We start from the raw sequence: 18,683 nt of genomic DNA on the forward strand, positions 1-18,683 counted from the left end.
AAAATCCAAAATTGGAATCTTTCAAATCTGCGTCTATTTGTGTTTTCAGAATAATACCAAATTTGTTTTTCTGTTTTAAGTTTGCATTGCAGCTCTGCTTTCAGTCTTTCTTGTTATGGTTTGTTTATTAATACCTTAATAAACAAATCCTGGTGGATAAAATTGATAGTTAAAAATTGGTTAACAACATGAAGCAAACTGTTATTTGTTTGTATTGTTGTTAGGTATTATTTTTTATTTATGATGCATTCGAGATATAATTGCAAATCTTACTCACAACACTTATAATAAAAAAAATCTATTTCTTCGATGACACATTGCATGATAGTGCTGAAATAAGAAAGTTTTATCTTTTATTTTTGGCTTCCCAGAAAAAAGTACCTAATAATAAGTTTTATATGAATAATTGTTTATACTAGAAAAACTTTGGGACATTATAAATTTTAAACAATTTTGTATTTGAAACCTAAAAACTGAAACAAGTTCATATAATATATCATTAATGTTTTAAATAGCAAATTTTTCAGGACAAACTTCTCTTGAAAGCAGAGTTTTAAACTAAATTTGATGTAGTAAATAGCAATAATAAATTTTTTCAAATTAAAGGCTTTTAAAAAATATCCATATTAGTTAAATATTTTTTTATGAAATGCTTAAAAATAAATATCTATAATAATAATTGTCCAAAGAAATCCATTTTTTCCAACACTTTCTTTTTTTCCCCTTTTTTATGTGTGTCTATAGTACAATTAAAATTAAGGTGATTTTTTCTATAATTTTATTCCCGGGTTTTCTTTTCAATTTTTTTATTGAAATAAAAAAGGCAACTATAACCCTAATCCCTAGCCCTAGTGCACTAGTATTATGTAAACTAGAACACCAACATGGGATGCAGTTCACGAATATTATTTTTGTATCATAACAAGCCAGGTATTCAGTCACTGATAAGAAAATTGAGGAGTTTGATTACAGTACTAAAAGGATTGTTTGACTGTCTGCATTATTTGATTTCTTGTAAACTATTTTCTATTTCATTTAATATTTATTTGTGTTCTTTGATACATTTTATCCTTATTATCGCTTATATAGTTTTCTGTTTAAATAAGAGGTCCTGTATTGCAGGAGTGCAATGATAACTGTGATGAATATTCTCAGAGTACTCAAATGGAGGTTTTGTCCGATAACATCCCAGACACTACAGTTGTTCCCGAAGCTGAGGAATGCCCAGATGGTAAAACTTTTAACACACATATTAATGAAAAGTCTATCAGTTATTAGATATTGTGACGTATTTGAAGATAGTTATGTTATTCAGCGATAACTGTCTTCAATTTATAGATATTCAATATGTAAAAACTTTTCCTTTGCTGCTATTGGTAGAAGTATTTTTGCTTTCTGAAGACGCCTTGTACTAGTAAAACCAGGCTATGAATTTATTGGTAGTAATAACATTGTATTTAAAATATCGAGATTTTATAAATGACATAGAAATTGCCAAAAAAATGATAAACCGTAATAACTGCTGTAAAAGCAATTGAGTAATTAACCTGATTTACAATGGCATAGTCGTGAACTGAGCGCATCAAAAATTAATTACTCAAATTTTAAATCCGTGTCTTGTAAATGCATTGACTAATAATAGTATCATCATTTGAAAAACCATGTAAAAAACGTCAAGGGGAAAAATAACTGCCTGGAAAATGACGCGAATTAACGATGGAATAGACACGAATCAAACAGGCTAAAAAGTTATTACTTATATTCGAAATGCGGTTTCCGCAGTAGCGTCGTATTAAGAAATAGGAAATTGAAAAACCATGTGGAAATGACTGAAAAAGTTTAAAATTATCCGAAGAAGGTGTAGATTTACAACAAAAACGTCGCTAATTAAGCCCCTCATTGTCATAATATATCGTGTGTCACTGTCATAATATATCGGAATTTGAAAAACCAAGTCAAAAGAACCGTAAAGGTGAAAAAATTCTGTCGAGAGAACGAAATGGATAGATAATTGAGTAGCCGCAAATAAAGCAAATAAAAAAATTTATTACTCAAATTCGCACTGTTGGTGTAGCAATATTACAATATTAAAAATATTGGAGTTGCAAAAGCATGTAGAGATGACCAAAAAAAAACAATAAATTTCTGTAAAAATATAATCAGAAAACGACTTGGATTTGCAGACAGTTTTATTGTGATCTGATTGAGTGTCAAAAAACGATTACTCTAATTCGAAATTCGTGTATCATAATATCATAATAACATTGTGATTAAATACTGTAGTTCCATGTGGAAGTGACTGCAAAAACTGTAGGAAAATCACGTGTATATTTACGATAAAATCATCGTGAATCGAATCAGAGAACTCTCTTTTGAATCCAGAATTGCCCATTCAGCCCAAGGATGATGAAAATTTTCCTCAACATTTAAAAAATTCCCTTCCCCCATTTCCACAGACATCAAAACTCTATGTAATATAATTTAAACAACTCCATTTTTTTAGCTGTATCTATCTCAATTAGATTCCATGTTAGAACTATTTTGTTTAAATTATATTTAGAAGACAAAATTAACTTTACAGTAAAGAATCACTGATAAAAAAAAACGGTCCATTTATGATTGTAATGTAAAACTGACTCATTTTATCGTGATTTGCTGTTCTCTGTAAAATTTATAGTTGGGTACAAAAGTTTTGAGACAATAATTTTTTTTTTTTTTTGTTCTAACTTTTTCTGTAAGCAAAATTTTTTGATGATGTAAATTAGTAATTTGTAGCTTTAGTCATCCTGCATGAGGAACAACTAATAATAGACTTGAAATTTTTTGATTTAACTAACACCAAATGAGAATTTGAAAAATTGAAATCAAAAGTTTGGAGATGATTCTAAACATTAAAGAGATAAATGTATTGTAATTTTTATTCAAAAAACTTCTGGCATATCATATAAATTGCAATTGTTTTTCTTTCAGATTGGCAGAAATTTGGAAAAACGTGCTATAAATGGTATCGTCCAGCAACATCGTGGGCGAATGCACAATCTATTTGTGAAGAGCAACCACGTGGAAATCTAGTACGAGTTGAGTCTCAAGATCATAACAGATGGCTAGTGCCAGTAGCCAACAACAGACCATTTTGGATCGGTAACAACTTATTTTTCTGTTACTTATTTTATAATGTAGACAATGTAACCTCAATAAAGAGGACACATATGAAAGGACTCATAAAGTTGCATACTGAAGAAAAGGACATGCTAACTGAAAAATCTAATGCCATTATCTATTATTGGTTGGATAAATACATAATTAGAAATGAATTTCATTATTATTTATTTCAAATTATTACATTTATATTGATTAAAATTTTAAAAAATATATAAAAGTGCATTTATTTTATGTGTACAGTACAGCAGAAAAGAAAAAGTATCACTCTGCATAACTTTTATATCTAATGATCAGATAAGTTATGAAATCAGATGGTAAGTGTACATTCTCTAAATAAACATACCTTTTTTTAGATGGATTCAGGTTTCTGACCCCCAAAATTTGTAAATAAGGTTCTCATAATTAATTTTATTTTTTGGCGTATTTCTCCTTATCTCAAAAACTTTATGAGCACAATTATAAAATTTGTTTATCCAAAGATTATTCTGTGCAAAAAATAAGTTTTAGTAAGTATTTATTATTTTATTTAAAAATAGTCACAAAAAAAATTTGTCCACCTAGCATTTAGTAAAAAATGAGCAATTGCTTAGTTATAATTATTAGGGTAGATGTCCCACTTGAGTTACATTCAGCAAAAAATTATAGATATCATCATGAACGCTTTGCCATTTCAAAATCATAATCATTACGTAAACATTGTTTTTATTAATAAAAGTTTTGTCTTTTGCAGATGTATTTTGTTGATATTTAGTCGGAACCACCAATGAAATACCATAAAAAGTTAATATTACATTGAATTTTCTATGAAAATTTTGAGCATCAAATTTAAAAGCAGGAAAAAAAATCTCTAAAATTTTTAGTTACCAGTTTTCTTGACTCTTATAATTTATTCTTTTTCTGTTAAATTAAAATGAATAGATTTTTTCATGTGTTATAGCAAAAAAATATGGAAGAATGTGTCAATAAATATCGACTCATTCTGTCAGGCAATTGTAAATGATTTGAAAGAACTATAAACGAAAAAAAAAAACTTTTATGAGGTGTTTATTTTTATTCCTTATGTAGGTAATCGTCCTGAAGATGAGTCAGGTTTCACAAACTGGAAAAAGGGATCACCTGGAGGAAAACATCGGTGCGTTCTAGTTCGAGGATCCGGTATTTGGATCAACAAAAATTGTGAAGCAAACCAGAGTTTCATTTGTGAACAACCCATTTAATGAGAATGCATTTTTACAATTTTAATGAGTAAAATTTCGATTTGAATATAATTTTATTACTTTCAAATCAAATTTTAAACGTTGCACACAATGAATCTTTGTGTTTTAATAAATAAATATAAGTGAGTAGGATTATTTATCATTGCAAATGTGACAAACGTCTTTTTCACAGGGACATTTTCATACGTTAATAAAACTATGATATCGTCGGCTACCTTTTTATTTCGGGTACAGCTCGAAAGAAAATGGATACAACTCAAAATGCATGTTGAAGAAAATGTACTCAGCAAAAAATGCATCTTTTCAGTTTACAACCCAAATTTAATAACTATACCAGAAACTTCGTGGTTAGGATGACTAGATATATTACAGATGTATTTTTTCATGCAATGTCTTCATATTCTAAACCATGAAGTGAATTTTAAAACTCAATTTTTACAATGTAAATTTACTGTCACTATTATAAAGCTATTACACCCATGGCAGCCTTGTAAAAACAACTGTTGATTTTTAATATCGTTGCAAAAAAAAATTCTTAAAAAGAATATGTTAAGAGTTTCAGGGAAATGGATGACATTGTATTACAAATATATTTGAATCTATTAGTTTATTCTTCAAAAAAAGTATAATGTTCATAAGAGAAGTTTCATAAACAAGAATCAAATGTTATATCCATTTTCTTAAACATTGATATATACCAATTTTTTTTAACATCTCAATTTCATTGCCATCAGTTTAACCATATGTTTTTGTGCTTTCTGATTTTCATTCTCTGCTAATGCTGTTTAGTTTTGCTTTCAAAATTCTTCTGGAAAGATAGTAGTTCGTCCTTAATCTTTTCACTGTCATTCTCGTCTTCTAAATTATAGGCTAAGATGTAGAAAATGAAAGAAGCTGCATATTCTCTTTATGAATTGGGATTAAATTTGTGAAGTAGTCATGATTTGTGCATAATTTATAAGCTTAATTCAAAACCGCATAGTTCATCATGATTGTGTATCAAGATAGGTCAATTTTATTTTTTTTTAAATCAAAATTGCCTGTGGTGAAAAAAGTTGAATATTGGTATCAAATCTATGTAGCGAATTATTTTTTAATCAAAATATATTTAGATCCCTCGACAGGTCTTTGAAATGTCTTTAATTTTCTTTTTTAAATATCAAAATTTTTAAGGCACTTGCAAGAGAAATTGATGCCTTGTAAAATCTGACGGAAAAAAATGTTTGCATAATTTAGTGTTGAAAAAAAAAATTTATTATATCATATTAAATTTACTGCCCCTGCCAGGCCTTAAACATTTTCAGGATCAAAATATTTTAACCTTTTGAGGCAGAGTTTTTAATAAATATATTTCGAACAAATCTAAAGTCATTTTTAAACCTTTATGACATTAATTTTCAAAAATATATGAAAATAATTTTTGAAAATATATGTGGATATCTTTTTTTTTTTAAGTGAAGTTTCTACTACATTTAGTACAAGACATGTTTTTCATTTTTAGTGTGATGGCCATCAAGTTGCTTTTTTTTATTTAAAAAAACGCCTATTACATAAGTCACAAAAATATTTTTTTCTTTTTTGTATTATTATGATCTTTCATATTTGAACTGCTTTTGCTGGCATACATAATAATAACCAATATAACTAATATGCCTATGACACAGTTTTTCTTCTTTCTAGCTATAGTATTCAATACAAGATCATTTATTAATTCCCAATTTAGAAAATTAAATTTCTATACATAAACATTTAAATAAAAAAAGTAAGATCATCTTTGTATTTAAAGCCAATATATTTTAAGTTTAAAAATAAGTATTAGAATACTACTAACATTTGCAGCGTATGAAGCATGTTATGTATGCATTTTTAAGGAAGAATTCCGCATCGGTATCTTCTCCAATTTTTGGCAACTTCCAGACAATTTCCCACATGAAAGTTTAAAAAAAATTTTAAAGAATCGCAGAAAGGGACCAACTCAAAGTTTATAACTGTTAGCCACCCCCACATAAACTTCTAAATATTTTCTTTTTAATATTTTGCAAGTTTAAAATCCCTTTGGTGCCTTAATGAATGTATTTGGCTCAAGCAGGTACCGATACAGAAATGTTTATGTTTAGATAAACAAATTTTTAATTTAACTTGTGATTTTAGGAATTAAAAACTTGATGAGCATAACCTTCTATTCATAATTTTTCTCTAATCTAAGCAGTAAATTGAGTACTCGAAACTTGAAAAAAAAATTTAATCTAACACAATGAGTGAGTAATTACTGAACAGTGAGTATAACTTTTGTTAAAAAAATTCATAATAGCACTTTTAACATCGCAAAAATTTCTTATACTTTAAAGCGTTGTTTATGCAACGATAAAGAGGAGTTCACGCTATTTTATCACGTTTCTTTTGTTTGGGTTGAAGTGAAGTGGATATAGAAATAAGCTTGTTTTATGACTTGCTTTAAACTCCAATGTGTATATAATGCATAAAATTAGAATAGAAAAAAAGTTTATTCTTTTGCTACGTAAAAGCTTTGCAAAAAAATGTAAATATTTAAATTTGTAACATAAATTTTATGAGAGAGGTATCACGCTACGCTGAAGTTTTTCGTAGCTTTCGAGTAAACAAGGGCGCCGGCAGCGGGGTGCAAGGGGGTGCACTTGCACCCCCCTGGTTTTTTTAAACAATCAAAGAGTTACAGAAAAAAAAATTTGTTATAAATTTTTTTTATTAAACATATTTTTATTGAAAAACAAATAATTAAGTAATTATTGATACATAACAATTAAAAAATTATTAAATCAAATAAGAACTGTAATCGTCTTGTTTGCTGTCCAAATATGTTTATAACTTTTTCAATGAATCAGCTTTGATTCTTTTCTTATACACACTGAGCATGCACGAACTTGACAGATATCTAAGCTATATTTTTAAATTTCGTTTAATAAAATATATGTAATATTATATTTTCTATTAGTAATGTAGTTTAACCAAGGTGTAACACAAACTGACTTCTCACAACTGTGAAACTTCATCAACACAATAAATACCAATGTTAAGCGTGCACAAACACGTTAGTATACGAAACTACTGTTTGTAGTTATTTGTGTTTCAAAGTCAGTAGCTATGCTAGCGCCATCAATACAGTTTCTCGTGACAAAATTTGCAAGTACAAGAAATACGTACTTTTTTTTTAAATATCTTGTTAACAATGAAGAAATGTATCTTGAAAAAATTAACAGATGAAAGTATATGTAATAACAGAACAAAATGTAATAGCAGAATATTGAAAGGAAAAAAAAATTGGGGGGGTAGGGGGCGGTAGTTTGTTAGAGAGTTGAGAGAGAGTTTGTTGAGACAGAGAGTTTGTTAGAGAGGGAGTTGCACCCCCTTTCATATTATTCTGCCGGCGCCCTTGCGAGTAAATATGAATTTTTTCTGTATCTTTAATGAATAAAAAAACTGCACTAAAAAGGATGGGGAAATATTAAAAAGGGTTACAACAAAAATGTCTGGAAGTAACGCATGCCAATAAATATGCCAAACTGGTATTTTTTTTTATTTTCACCTGCACAAATTTTCATAGTATAAATATCAATTATATTTATGTTCTTTCTGGTTAAATTCTTTATTATTGCTACTTTTTGTGTCAATAAAATCTGTATTTATTTGTTGCCTTATCTTTTAATGTATTCATAATAGATGAGAATTATTTTATAGTGGCAAAGCATTACACATCATACAATAAACTATACTAAAATGTTAGGCTTGCTGAGATTATGGATGTTATGGATAATTATTTAAGCGAGGAAGAAACATAAACAACGTGGAGATCTGTCAAATCACTAATGAGGAAGATGGGATGAAAAACATCAAAATATATTTAATTACGAGTTTAAAATTTGAGGTGTTTCTAATAATAATCGACTTTCAAATTCTCTGTTTCTTCAGTCAAGCAGGCTTTGATGTTTTTGTTCCCACCTTCTTCAGTTTGTTAGATTTTGATAGGGTTACTGCTTTTTCTTTCATAATTATTAATTACTGGCTCCTTATGTATATACGTTTTTAAATTTTTGTGACAAAGATTCTAAAAATACACATGAAGGGATAGCAATTACTGAATACCTTGTGAATCTAAATCCATATTTTAAATTAATTTTTGTGTAAAATACAAACAAAAATTATTCTATGTTTAAAAGCTTATTTCCGACACATATTCTTAATTTTTTCTTGTATGTAAAAAAGTTTGAAGATGTTAGGCCTAACATTTTCTTATTGAAGATTCCTGAAAATTAAACTTTATTCTTACATTATTTTCCTTGTTCCAAATATTTAGCTGTTGTTCATATTTCATTAAAATTTAATAATAATAGGTTTTAATTTTGAATATTATCACCAGCAATGCACAATTAATGTTTTTTGGTTTCACGACCAGCCATTAACTTAGTAGCCCTGTAATTTTGAGCCTAATCCAGGAGACAAAGCAACTTCTGGATTGAATATTGAAGCAAACTCACCTTCATGGAAACTTTTTAATAAAACTAATCCAGATTTGCTTTACATGAAGAAGCAAATCGCGAAAACCATTCACCGTTAGTCCGTCGGATAGAGAATTTCTAATCGATGATCACTAGGGATATTTTTCATCAGCCATAGGTCAGAAGCTGTCTCCGAGATTCAAACCTATGTTACTAATCGGAAGGTGAGTTCACTATCCTCTGAGTCAATCTTGTTAATAGATATAAAGTTTAAGTGTCCTTAATCGTCAATTGAATACTTCCTCTGTCTTGCCAAAGACAACTATAAAAAAGTTTAGTGTTGTCCGTCATTGGTTGATCAACTTTTGGGTAAATAAACTGATTTAAAAAATTTATATTTTTTTAAGTAAATTAAACTTAAGGGATACTTTTAACAGCTTCAATGCACAACTTTACTATCACATAAAACAGGGAATATAGAGTCCTTTCAAAGAAGAAATAGGTGCATTCTGTATTTAGTACGTTTTAAAAAAAAATATTCTAAATTATGAAAAAAATATATATATATATAAAATTTCTTAATAAAAAGTTTATTTTGTAAAATTTCTTAAATTGTACCATATGATGAAGTAATGGAGAAGTAGAAATGCAGCAAATCGAGATTTTTAGAGCCACTTAGTTCAATCCTATCTTCTTTTGTTTAATCAACCAATTTTCTTGTTATTCAAATTCTTGGGAATTTTTCAGAGGAAGGATCAATTTGAAGCTAGTTACATTAAGAGATATGCGTATCAGATTCTCCGTAAATATCCATATTTATTTGGAAATTTTTAAAATAATATTCTTAAGGCTAAAACAGGCTTACTTTGAGGCATGTGCTTTATAACCGTCGTTGAACAGCCGAATTTTAGGTTTACGACTGCCAATGTTCAACTCCGTAGCCTTTTAATTTTGAACCTAACCAGACAAAGGAACTCTAAGGTATTGGGAGAAGTTAGCCATCGTGGAGCACTTTTTGATGGAACTAACCTGCATTCACGTTACATGGAGAGGAAAATCTCTCACGTTTAGCCTGACGGCAAGGGTACTTTCACCATGCCATGATCCGTCTACCACTAAAGATATTTTTCGGTGTGAGCCGTGTGCGGAATTCGTAACGATTAGCCATCGCTGGATTCGAACCCGATACACCTCATTGAAAAGCGAAAGCTCTATCACCTGAGCCACCACGGCTCTGATGCATGCGTTTTATTTTATAACTGTCGTTGAACAGACGACCCAGTTTTGTGCGCTTACGACTACTAATAACTAGCTTAACTCCGCCCCCGTAAGGTGGCATTCTGGGACACTCCGAAAGTTCGAAGTGCGCGCAACAGTTCAATCACATAAGCAAACATATTCAAAATTTTCAAATTAGAGTTTTAACAAATAGGTAGGATATTAAATATGAAGTCCAGAAAACAGCTTTACTGAGAGATAAACTAAATACAAACAAAGAAAATAAACAGTATCAATCAGAAGAGATATTGATGTCGCATCTACAGTAGAGATGCAAAGTTAAGAAAGGGAAACAATTTCATATGGAAAATATAGGATGTTCATAACTCAGAATATAATTACAGCTGGCACAACAGTACTAAAGGTATCAAATTCCAGGAATTTTTTTTTAAACAAAAAAAAAATATATATATGAACTCTAGGAACACAAGTGATTAAAATTTTCAAAATGAGGAATCACATAGGGGCAGAGATTGACAAAACATGAAATTAAAACTCAAAAAAAAAACAGTTCAGGAGAAAATTCAAGTAAAAATCAAACCATAACATAATCAATAAGAGAGATGAAGTATATCTTTCCTAACAATAGGCAGCAAGAGGTCATCAGAATTCAGGGAGGTGCCTTGTTACTAAACATAAATTTTTTTACTATTTCCTCAATTCCTTTTTTTATATTAGGGTTTGACCAATGCTGCTTAATAAACTCATAAGTGGTTTTTGAATGAAAAAATTTCTCTCCAACGTGCTTGAAATTTGGACAATGGATTAATATATGTTCCCAATCCTCAACAAGCTTACGACTACTAATGTTCAACTCCATAGCTTTGTCATTTCGAACCCAATACAGAAGACATGGGAATTCTTAGATCAAGTATAGGGAAAAATTTGCCTTCGTGGAGGACTTATTGATGGAACGAACCTGCCTTTGCATTGCATGGAGAGGAAAACTTCCCACGGTTAACCTGACGGTAAGGGGACTCTAACCCATGATCCGTCTAGCACTGAGGATGTTTTACGTCAGCACAGTGGTCGGATGCGGAATTCGTATCGACCAGCCATTGCTGGGATTCAAACCCGGTTCGCCTCAGTGAACGCTCTGTCCCCTGATCCATCACAGCTCTGAGGCATGTGCTTTATTTTAATTCATAACCGTCGCTAAACAGCCAATACAATTTTTTAGTTCACGATTACAATAGTAAACGCTCTATTCCCTGAGCTAACACGGTTCCTGATACATGTTTAGCGTAATTTTGAAAGCTGGCTAATTTTTAGAGACAACGGATCAATTTGAAACTGGTTCCATATTTAAAATAAAAGCGCCAACTCTTCCGAAAACATCCACATGTTTGTAATTTTTCTAAAAAGTATTCCTTTGTCTAAAACAGGCTTCCTTTGGAGCATATATCTAGACTCATATGAGGAGGAACAATTAACGATTGTTTTATAATTAATTGTTGCAATGAATGAATTTCAAGCTGGGTCCATTTAGAATTGTTTGAGTCAAATTTACCGAAAATATCAATGCATTTTTGGAAATGTTTATAGAAAATTTTTCAAAAAAATATTTTGTTCAAAGCAGTCTTACTTAGAAGCATACATCTAGAGTTATAGGAGGATGAACACTTAGTGATGTTTATGTAATTCCTTGCAGGAAGACTGATTTCATTATAAAATGTGAACGCCAAATTTTCCAAAAATATCCATTAGAAATATTTATATAAAAAAAAAATTTTTTTAGTCCAAAACAGACCAACTTTGGACCATATATATACCGTTATATAAAAATAACCAATTCACTCAGTTTTTTAATAATTTTATGAGACATAAGATCAAAAAAATATCCGTGTAGGTTTAGAAATGATTATAGGAAATTAATAAAAGAAGTATTCTTTAGTATAAAATAGGCTTACTTAGGAGAATGCATTTAGGACAATTTGCGAATTTTTTAAAAAATTTTGCATTGTCGAAAAATTTGAAGCTAGTTTTATACTAAAATGTGCGCGCAAAATTTTCTGAAAATACCCATATAAATTTTGATTAAAATTGAAAATTCGTTATAGAAAATTTAAAAAAAATATTTTTAGTCCAAAACAGGCATATAGAGAGTTGTATGATGAGGGTGAACAGTTTGCGAAATTAAACTGGTTCCACATTGAAATGTGAGCCTCAAATTAACCATAAATTCCCATGTATCTTTGGAAATGTAACACAGCTTAAACCACGGAAAGGTAGATAGACATGAAGAAGAAATATGTTTCAAATTTTGCAGAGTAACTGTATAAATGTAAAAGCGAATATACCCTAAAATGCTGATTTATATATACATATGTTAAAAAAAGTTTTATAGGAGTTGAAAAATATTTTTTTGTCCAAAGTAAAGCAAACTTTTGAGCCTATATGAGCAATTCTACAAATAAACACCAATTAGACGGCCAAAAAAAAAAAAATTTTTTTTTTCGGGGCACACTGTTTCTACTTGAATTTTCTTCTTTTTTACACCCTAGAAAGGCAGGAAAAAATCGTGAACATGAAATTTTTTCTTTGTGACATACTTTAAATGACAAATTACCAATTTTCAATTTTTCCCGATTTTTCATTTTACGAACTTTGAATAAGTTTTTTTACTTTTGTTTTTTATACTAAAATATAATCTTGTAGTATGAAATCTCTATAAATACATTTTAGAGAGACATTATAATAATATTATATTTATGTAAAGGTCGTTTTATCTGAATAAATGGCTCAGATAAAAGCCTCATTTTAAAAACGAAATTTATGACACATTTTTTGCATATAAGTAATTAATATGTTTGTTGTTGCTGTTGTTTGTTGTTGTCTTTGATGGCTATAGAGGACATAGTTTCAATCCTCTACTCGCCACTAGCTAATTTAATATGAGCAATTCTACAAATAAAAGCCAATTAGACGGCCAAAAAAAAAATTGGGGGGGGGGGGGGCAGTTNCTACTTGAATTTTCTTCTTTTTTACACCCTAAAAAGGCAGGAAAAAATCGTGAACATGAAATTTTTTCTTTGTGACATACTTTAAATGACAAAATGCCAATTTCAAATTTCCCCCGATTTTTCAATATACGAACTTTGATTTAATTTTTTTGTTTTTCATACTAAAATATGATCCTATAGTATAAAATCTATATAAATACATGTTATTTAGACATTATCATTTCATTATTTGTAATAAAATAAAAATAATAACTTACTTTAGTTTCAATTAAATTTTAATTTATAATAGTGTTCAAACCTAGCTGTTTTTTTTTATTGAATTGTTGTATTAATTGTTATGAAATTTTGCTACTATAATAAAGCTAAACTCAAAATTCTTGTAATATGTAATTGTTTCAGTTATATAAAAATTTTATTTACAATAAATAATATTTACATATAAGTGAATAACTTATTATAAATTAATTATAGATAATGCAATTTTTGGCTGCTTTTTGAACTGACTTAAACTCGGTATCGGATAAACATGAAGTACTTTTATTTTTCATTTTTTTTTCATATTCAGCATGAATTTTACACAGTACTTGCTTCGGTAAGACATCTTGAATATCAGGTGTTGCTGGCCATGTTAATACACATCTTTTTCTAGATAAAAAATTAGCTGTCAAAATACCATTTTGAATTTTTTCTATTTTTCCCGGATACCATTTATCATAAATGACTACAATCCAATCATCTGCAGCATAAGTTTCTGGGGTAAGTTTTAAGCTACTTACAGCGTCCACAAGTTCATTGGAAACCGTTTCGGTATATTTTATTGTACTTTTTTCGAGGTCATAATGATTGCAATGACCATTCAAAATACATAAATCGCAAGACAAATATCGAAAATTGAGCTGACTTTCTTCAGATCTTGTCCAGAATATTTGATGCACAACAGTTGTTTGAGGCACTGATGGCACTTTTTCTGGTATTAAATTGTCTACTAATTTCATATCTTCTTCAGTTACTAAGAATGGTGTAATTTTAGTATCTTTACTTTTAATAATGTCAACCATGTCTTGTGCACAAAGAACACTCTTGCCACATGATACAGCTGTGTCACACATTGCTTTAACGTTTCCACCGATTCCATCAGCAGCGCTTTTCCCATGGCCAGCAGCAGTGAAATTCCATGTAGCATTTTTTAAATTCAGTTCTTTACAGAAATGATTGAACAAAAGGAAATTAGTTTTATTCTTGTACTGTGTTGTGGGTCCATCACTTTGAAAATGAATGTCTGGTTTACAAGTATGAAGTTTCTGAAATACAGGTTTAAGTAAAGTCCAAACTGCAGAGGCATCGTGACGTAAACATTCAGAAATTGAACAAAACGATTCAAAGATAACTTGATCAGAATCATTTTTTAAATAAAAACCACCGGTTTGTAAAGAAATTTGTTTCTTTGACGCACCAAAATGGACACTTTGAATCTCTTCATCATATTTACAAATATAATTTTGCGAAAAATCAACAACAAGAAGAGCATCTTTTTTTTGCAAATTGTTTTTTAACTTTTCTAAAATTGTAAATTGATGTGAAGTTCTATACGCATGAATCAAAAATTTAGGTATCTTTTCATTGAATTTTTTTTATCAAATCGGTAATATTGCAGCTTATTTTTTTTCTTAAATGTCACTTTAACGTTATACACTAAGTCTTTTGCTCCTTTTCGTGTTATTTTTTCGCTTTCCCATGAATAGTACCATGTCATAGTTTCGGATGTTATATTTGGTAATTCAAAATTAGCACATTTATCACACTCTTTAAACATACACTTTTTGCTAGTATCATCACAACAAATAGATTTTACAAATTCTTTTACATTCTCAACTTTTACAATTTCATAAAAGCGTAATTTCTCGAACATAAGTTTAAAATTTTCATGCTCTTTACATAAACAAGTTTCACGAGCGGTAATTTTGCGGTTCTTTACATAAAACGGTCGAAGTTTGAAGAACAGTGCTCTAGAAATTGTATTTTTCGATTCAGAACAATATTTTTTATATAAATTATAAATGGTATCAGCCAAGTAACGTCGTCGCATTTTCAATTTATTTTTTGTAATAAAGTCTTTAGCTCGCCGGGAGCTAATGAAGAATTTTCATCTCGTAAATAAAAATCACATCGACTCTCACATCGGTTTTTAAATTACGACTCTTTTCACTTTGCATTTTTGCAACCGCCTCGACTGATTCAAACGATTCATTCTTAAATTTTTTAGAATAATGATGGTTATAAAGACTTAAGTTTTTATCTACAGCACGACTTTTATTTGACAAGCGATTTGAAAAAGCAGATGCAAGTAATTCTTTTTCACTTTTGGTTTGAACTTGAGAAATTTGATGCTTTATACTTTTCACAGTATTCGTGGCGTACGATACACTTCGAAAAAGACATTTGTTTTTCTTTCTCATATTCAAAAATTTACTCTGTGAGTTATTATATTTATTTTTCCAAAAATTAGTCCTTTTTTTTTGTTCTTCAAGTTGTTTTTCTAATGAGCATATTTTTCTTCGAAGCTTCATCGGCATAGATCATGAAGAATGTTTTTCTCTTAGACGATTCTTTTCAGATTCAATCATTTTTTGATGCTGCGTGTTGTTTACTTCTTGTGAAACAGCAACATTACAAATATTTATATTTGTTTCAGGTAAAAGTGGATTTCTTTAAAAAAAAAAAACATATTTCAAATTAAAAAAAAAAAATTATTATATTTATGGTTATCAAAATGAAGTTAAATAATAACTTTTAAAAATTTTGCAAACAAAAATGTTCTTACCTTTTTTCGGTGGTTTTTTTATTTACATAATACATTCGCAATCTAGTTTTTTCTGCAATTTTCTTTTTTTTCTCATTTTCGCGTTTAACTCGCAATTTCTCCGCTTTGATTTTTGATTTAGATTTTATCTTATCCATTGACAATATCCTAAAAAAAATTTTTGGAACAACAATTATAATGCAAACGATAATTAAAATATAAACATTAAATCATCATCTTATGAGCAATCCATCTTATGAGCAAAAAAATAATTAAAATGATAACTCATTCGATAAAAATGAAGCATATTTAAAAAAAATTAAAAACATATTAAATTAGCTAGTGGCGAGTAGAGGATTGAAACTATGTCCTCTATAGCCATCAAAGACAACAACAAACAACAGCAACAACAAACATATTAATTACTTATACGTAAAAAATGTGTCATAAATTTCGTTTTTAAAATGAGGCTTTTATCTGAGTCATTTATTCAGATAAAACGACCTTTACATAAATATAATATTATTATAATGTCTCTCTAAAATGTATTTATAGAGATTTCATACTACAAGATTATATTTTAGTACAAAAAACAAAAATAAAAAAACTTAATCAAAGTTCGTAAAATGAAAAATCGGGGAAAATTGAAAATTGGTATTTTGTCATTTAAAGTATGTCACAAAGAAAAAATTTCATGTTCACGATTTTTTCCTGCCTTTTTAGGGTGTAAAAAAGAAGAAAATTCAAGTAGAAATAGTGTGCCCCCCCCCCCCAAAAAAAAATTTTTTTTTTTGGCCGTCTAATTGGCGTTTATTTGTAGAATTGCTCATATACGTAGTAGTGTTTTATGAGGATGCTGAATTTACGAATTTCTTTTATATTTTTTGGGAGGAAGCATCAGTTTTAAATTGGTTCGAAATCAAAATGTAAGTTTCAAATTTTAAGAAAATATCCTATTTTTTCGTCCAAAACAAGCTACTTTGGGACATTTTTTTTTTTTTAATTTTTCTTTATCTTCTGCGTAATTAGCGAAGAAAATATTAGTTAATGTTAATGCATTATGTTAAAAATGTATCTTTTGCTTTCAGTTTTTAAATTGAGGATAATTTAATAAGACAGGCAACAGCCTTGTTTGTGATTACTTAAAACTAAATAAAAAATATTATTAATAAAGAAAATCCGAACACTACTTAATTCACCATACTTAATTGTTAGGATTACAACTTTAAAATATTATCGTTTTATTTTATACGAATAAAATTTCCTGAACAGGAACTTTATATTATATTATTCGGAAGGACTTATAATAAATATTGTTTAGATATGTAATAAGAATAATCTCAACAAATTTTATTCTATACGTTGAGAATCGTAGTGCAGCCGATTCCGGAAATTTATATTGTTATCCGGGTGGTCCGATGCACTAAATATTGTATTGATTGTAACTTATAAAAATAATCACTTCGATTTTATTTAGATATAAATATACGAAGATAGAGGCCATTTAGGAACTTTAAGTCGCTAATCGGAATCCCAAACATTGAGTATTGTTTGAATTGCGACTTAGAAGTAAAACTTTTATATAACAAGAGGAAGACGCGACCCATTCCGGGACTTATTAGTAACGGAACACTCAGGGAAGAAAAAAAGTCTCTTCACATCCTCTTATTAAATGATAAGGAGTGAACTCTCTCCCCCCACCCAACAAAAATGAACTCTGCGAAAGATTAAGAGGGAGGTTAAAGAAAGTTTTCTTTTCTGTCTGCAGCAGTGGAAGAAGGAACACGGGATGATCATCCTCCTCGTATTTGTGCTGCTGGGCGTGGTGTCCAGCAATGCCCAGGAGGTATTGAATCCCCCTTATTTCAATTTGGCCGAGGGTCGAAAGATAGTGGCTAGTGCGACCTGTGGTGTTGGGGTGAATGAACCAGAACTTTACTGTAAATTGGTGGGAGCCAACACGGACAGTCGGGACAACCCCAATATCAACCTTATCCAGGGACAAGTGTGTGACTACTGCGATCCCAGCAATCCGAACACCGCCCACCCCGCCGAACATGCTATTGATGGAACGGAAAAATGGTATCAGAGTCCACCCCTCTCCAGGGGGATGAAGTACAATGAAGTGAACTTGACCATAGATTTAGGACAGGTAATTTCACTCCACCAAAATTTATTGAGAAATTTTTCTTCTCTCGATTTTTTTTTTTTAATGAATTAGTTTTACTAAGAACCTTATTATCACAAGCCTGACCCGATTATGGTGAACTTTGACCCAAGGCCTTCATTACCGTTTAGAGCCCATTTATAACTTTCAAAGTCGAAAAGTTATCAATTAAAAATAGTTTCTCTTAAAAAAAAAAAAAAAAAAAACATTGGCAAACCCTATATAATTTTTTAAAAATATTACCTCTTTCCGGAATAAAAAAATTCTAAATTATGAATTTTGTATAGAATACAAATAGTATTTGTAAATTTGCAAGACCATAGAATTCTACTTATAATATGCATATAACTATATAAGCGCAGACGCGGGAAGATTTTTGTTCGTAAAAGTAATTAATATTAAATCAACGTAATAATGCCTTACAAAATGAAGAAGTATGCATGTCAAACATAAATTAATTTTCAAAAAAATAAATAAATAAATACTGTTAAAAACGCATATTTTTATCAGTTGTACTGACTTTAGTCCCTAAAAGACGGTGTGCTCAGGGCTGAAGATCTGTGTGATAATAAGGCCCTATCAATTATAAAATCTTAGTTCCTGCTGGGGTAATCACCGCTCTTT

The 18,683-nt window shown here is 29.5% G+C and overlaps 2 protein-coding genes across 5 annotated transcripts in view; both read left to right on the forward strand.

The window, feature by feature from the left end:
• Positions 1 to 4,508, forward strand: part of LOC107448897 (FRAS1-related extracellular matrix protein 1) — a 44,011-nt gene extending 39,503 nt beyond the window's left edge. For all 4 annotated transcript variants that reach the window (XR_011637483.1, XR_011637484.1, XM_016064251.3 and 1 more), the window contains 3 exons: positions 1,123 to 1,231; positions 2,971 to 3,141; positions 4,228 to 4,508. Coding sequence is in view for 2 of the 4 variants with exons in the window: in XM_016064251.3 (XP_015919737.1) it covers positions 1,123 to 1,231; positions 2,971 to 3,141; positions 4,228 to 4,379 (432 nt within the window). In the remaining 2 variants the exon portion in view is untranslated. The remainder of the gene's footprint in view (positions 1 to 1,122; positions 1,232 to 2,970; positions 3,142 to 4,227) is intronic.
• Positions 4,509 to 17,533: 13,025 nt separating this feature from the next.
• Positions 17,534 to 18,683, forward strand: part of LOC107448892 (laminin subunit alpha) — a 117,649-nt gene continuing 116,499 nt past the window's right edge. The window contains exon 1 of the mRNA XM_016064242.3: positions 17,534 to 18,044. Coding sequence (XP_015919728.2) covers positions 17,682 to 18,044 — 363 coding nt within the window. The 5' untranslated portion in view covers positions 17,534 to 17,681. The remainder of the gene's footprint in view (positions 18,045 to 18,683) is intronic.

The sequence above is a fragment of the Parasteatoda tepidariorum genome, chromosome 8, assembly GCF_043381705.1.
Source record: "Parasteatoda tepidariorum isolate YZ-2023 chromosome 8, CAS_Ptep_4.0, whole genome shotgun sequence".
Taxonomy (NCBI): Eukaryota; Metazoa; Arthropoda; class Arachnida; order Araneae; family Theridiidae; genus Parasteatoda; species Parasteatoda tepidariorum.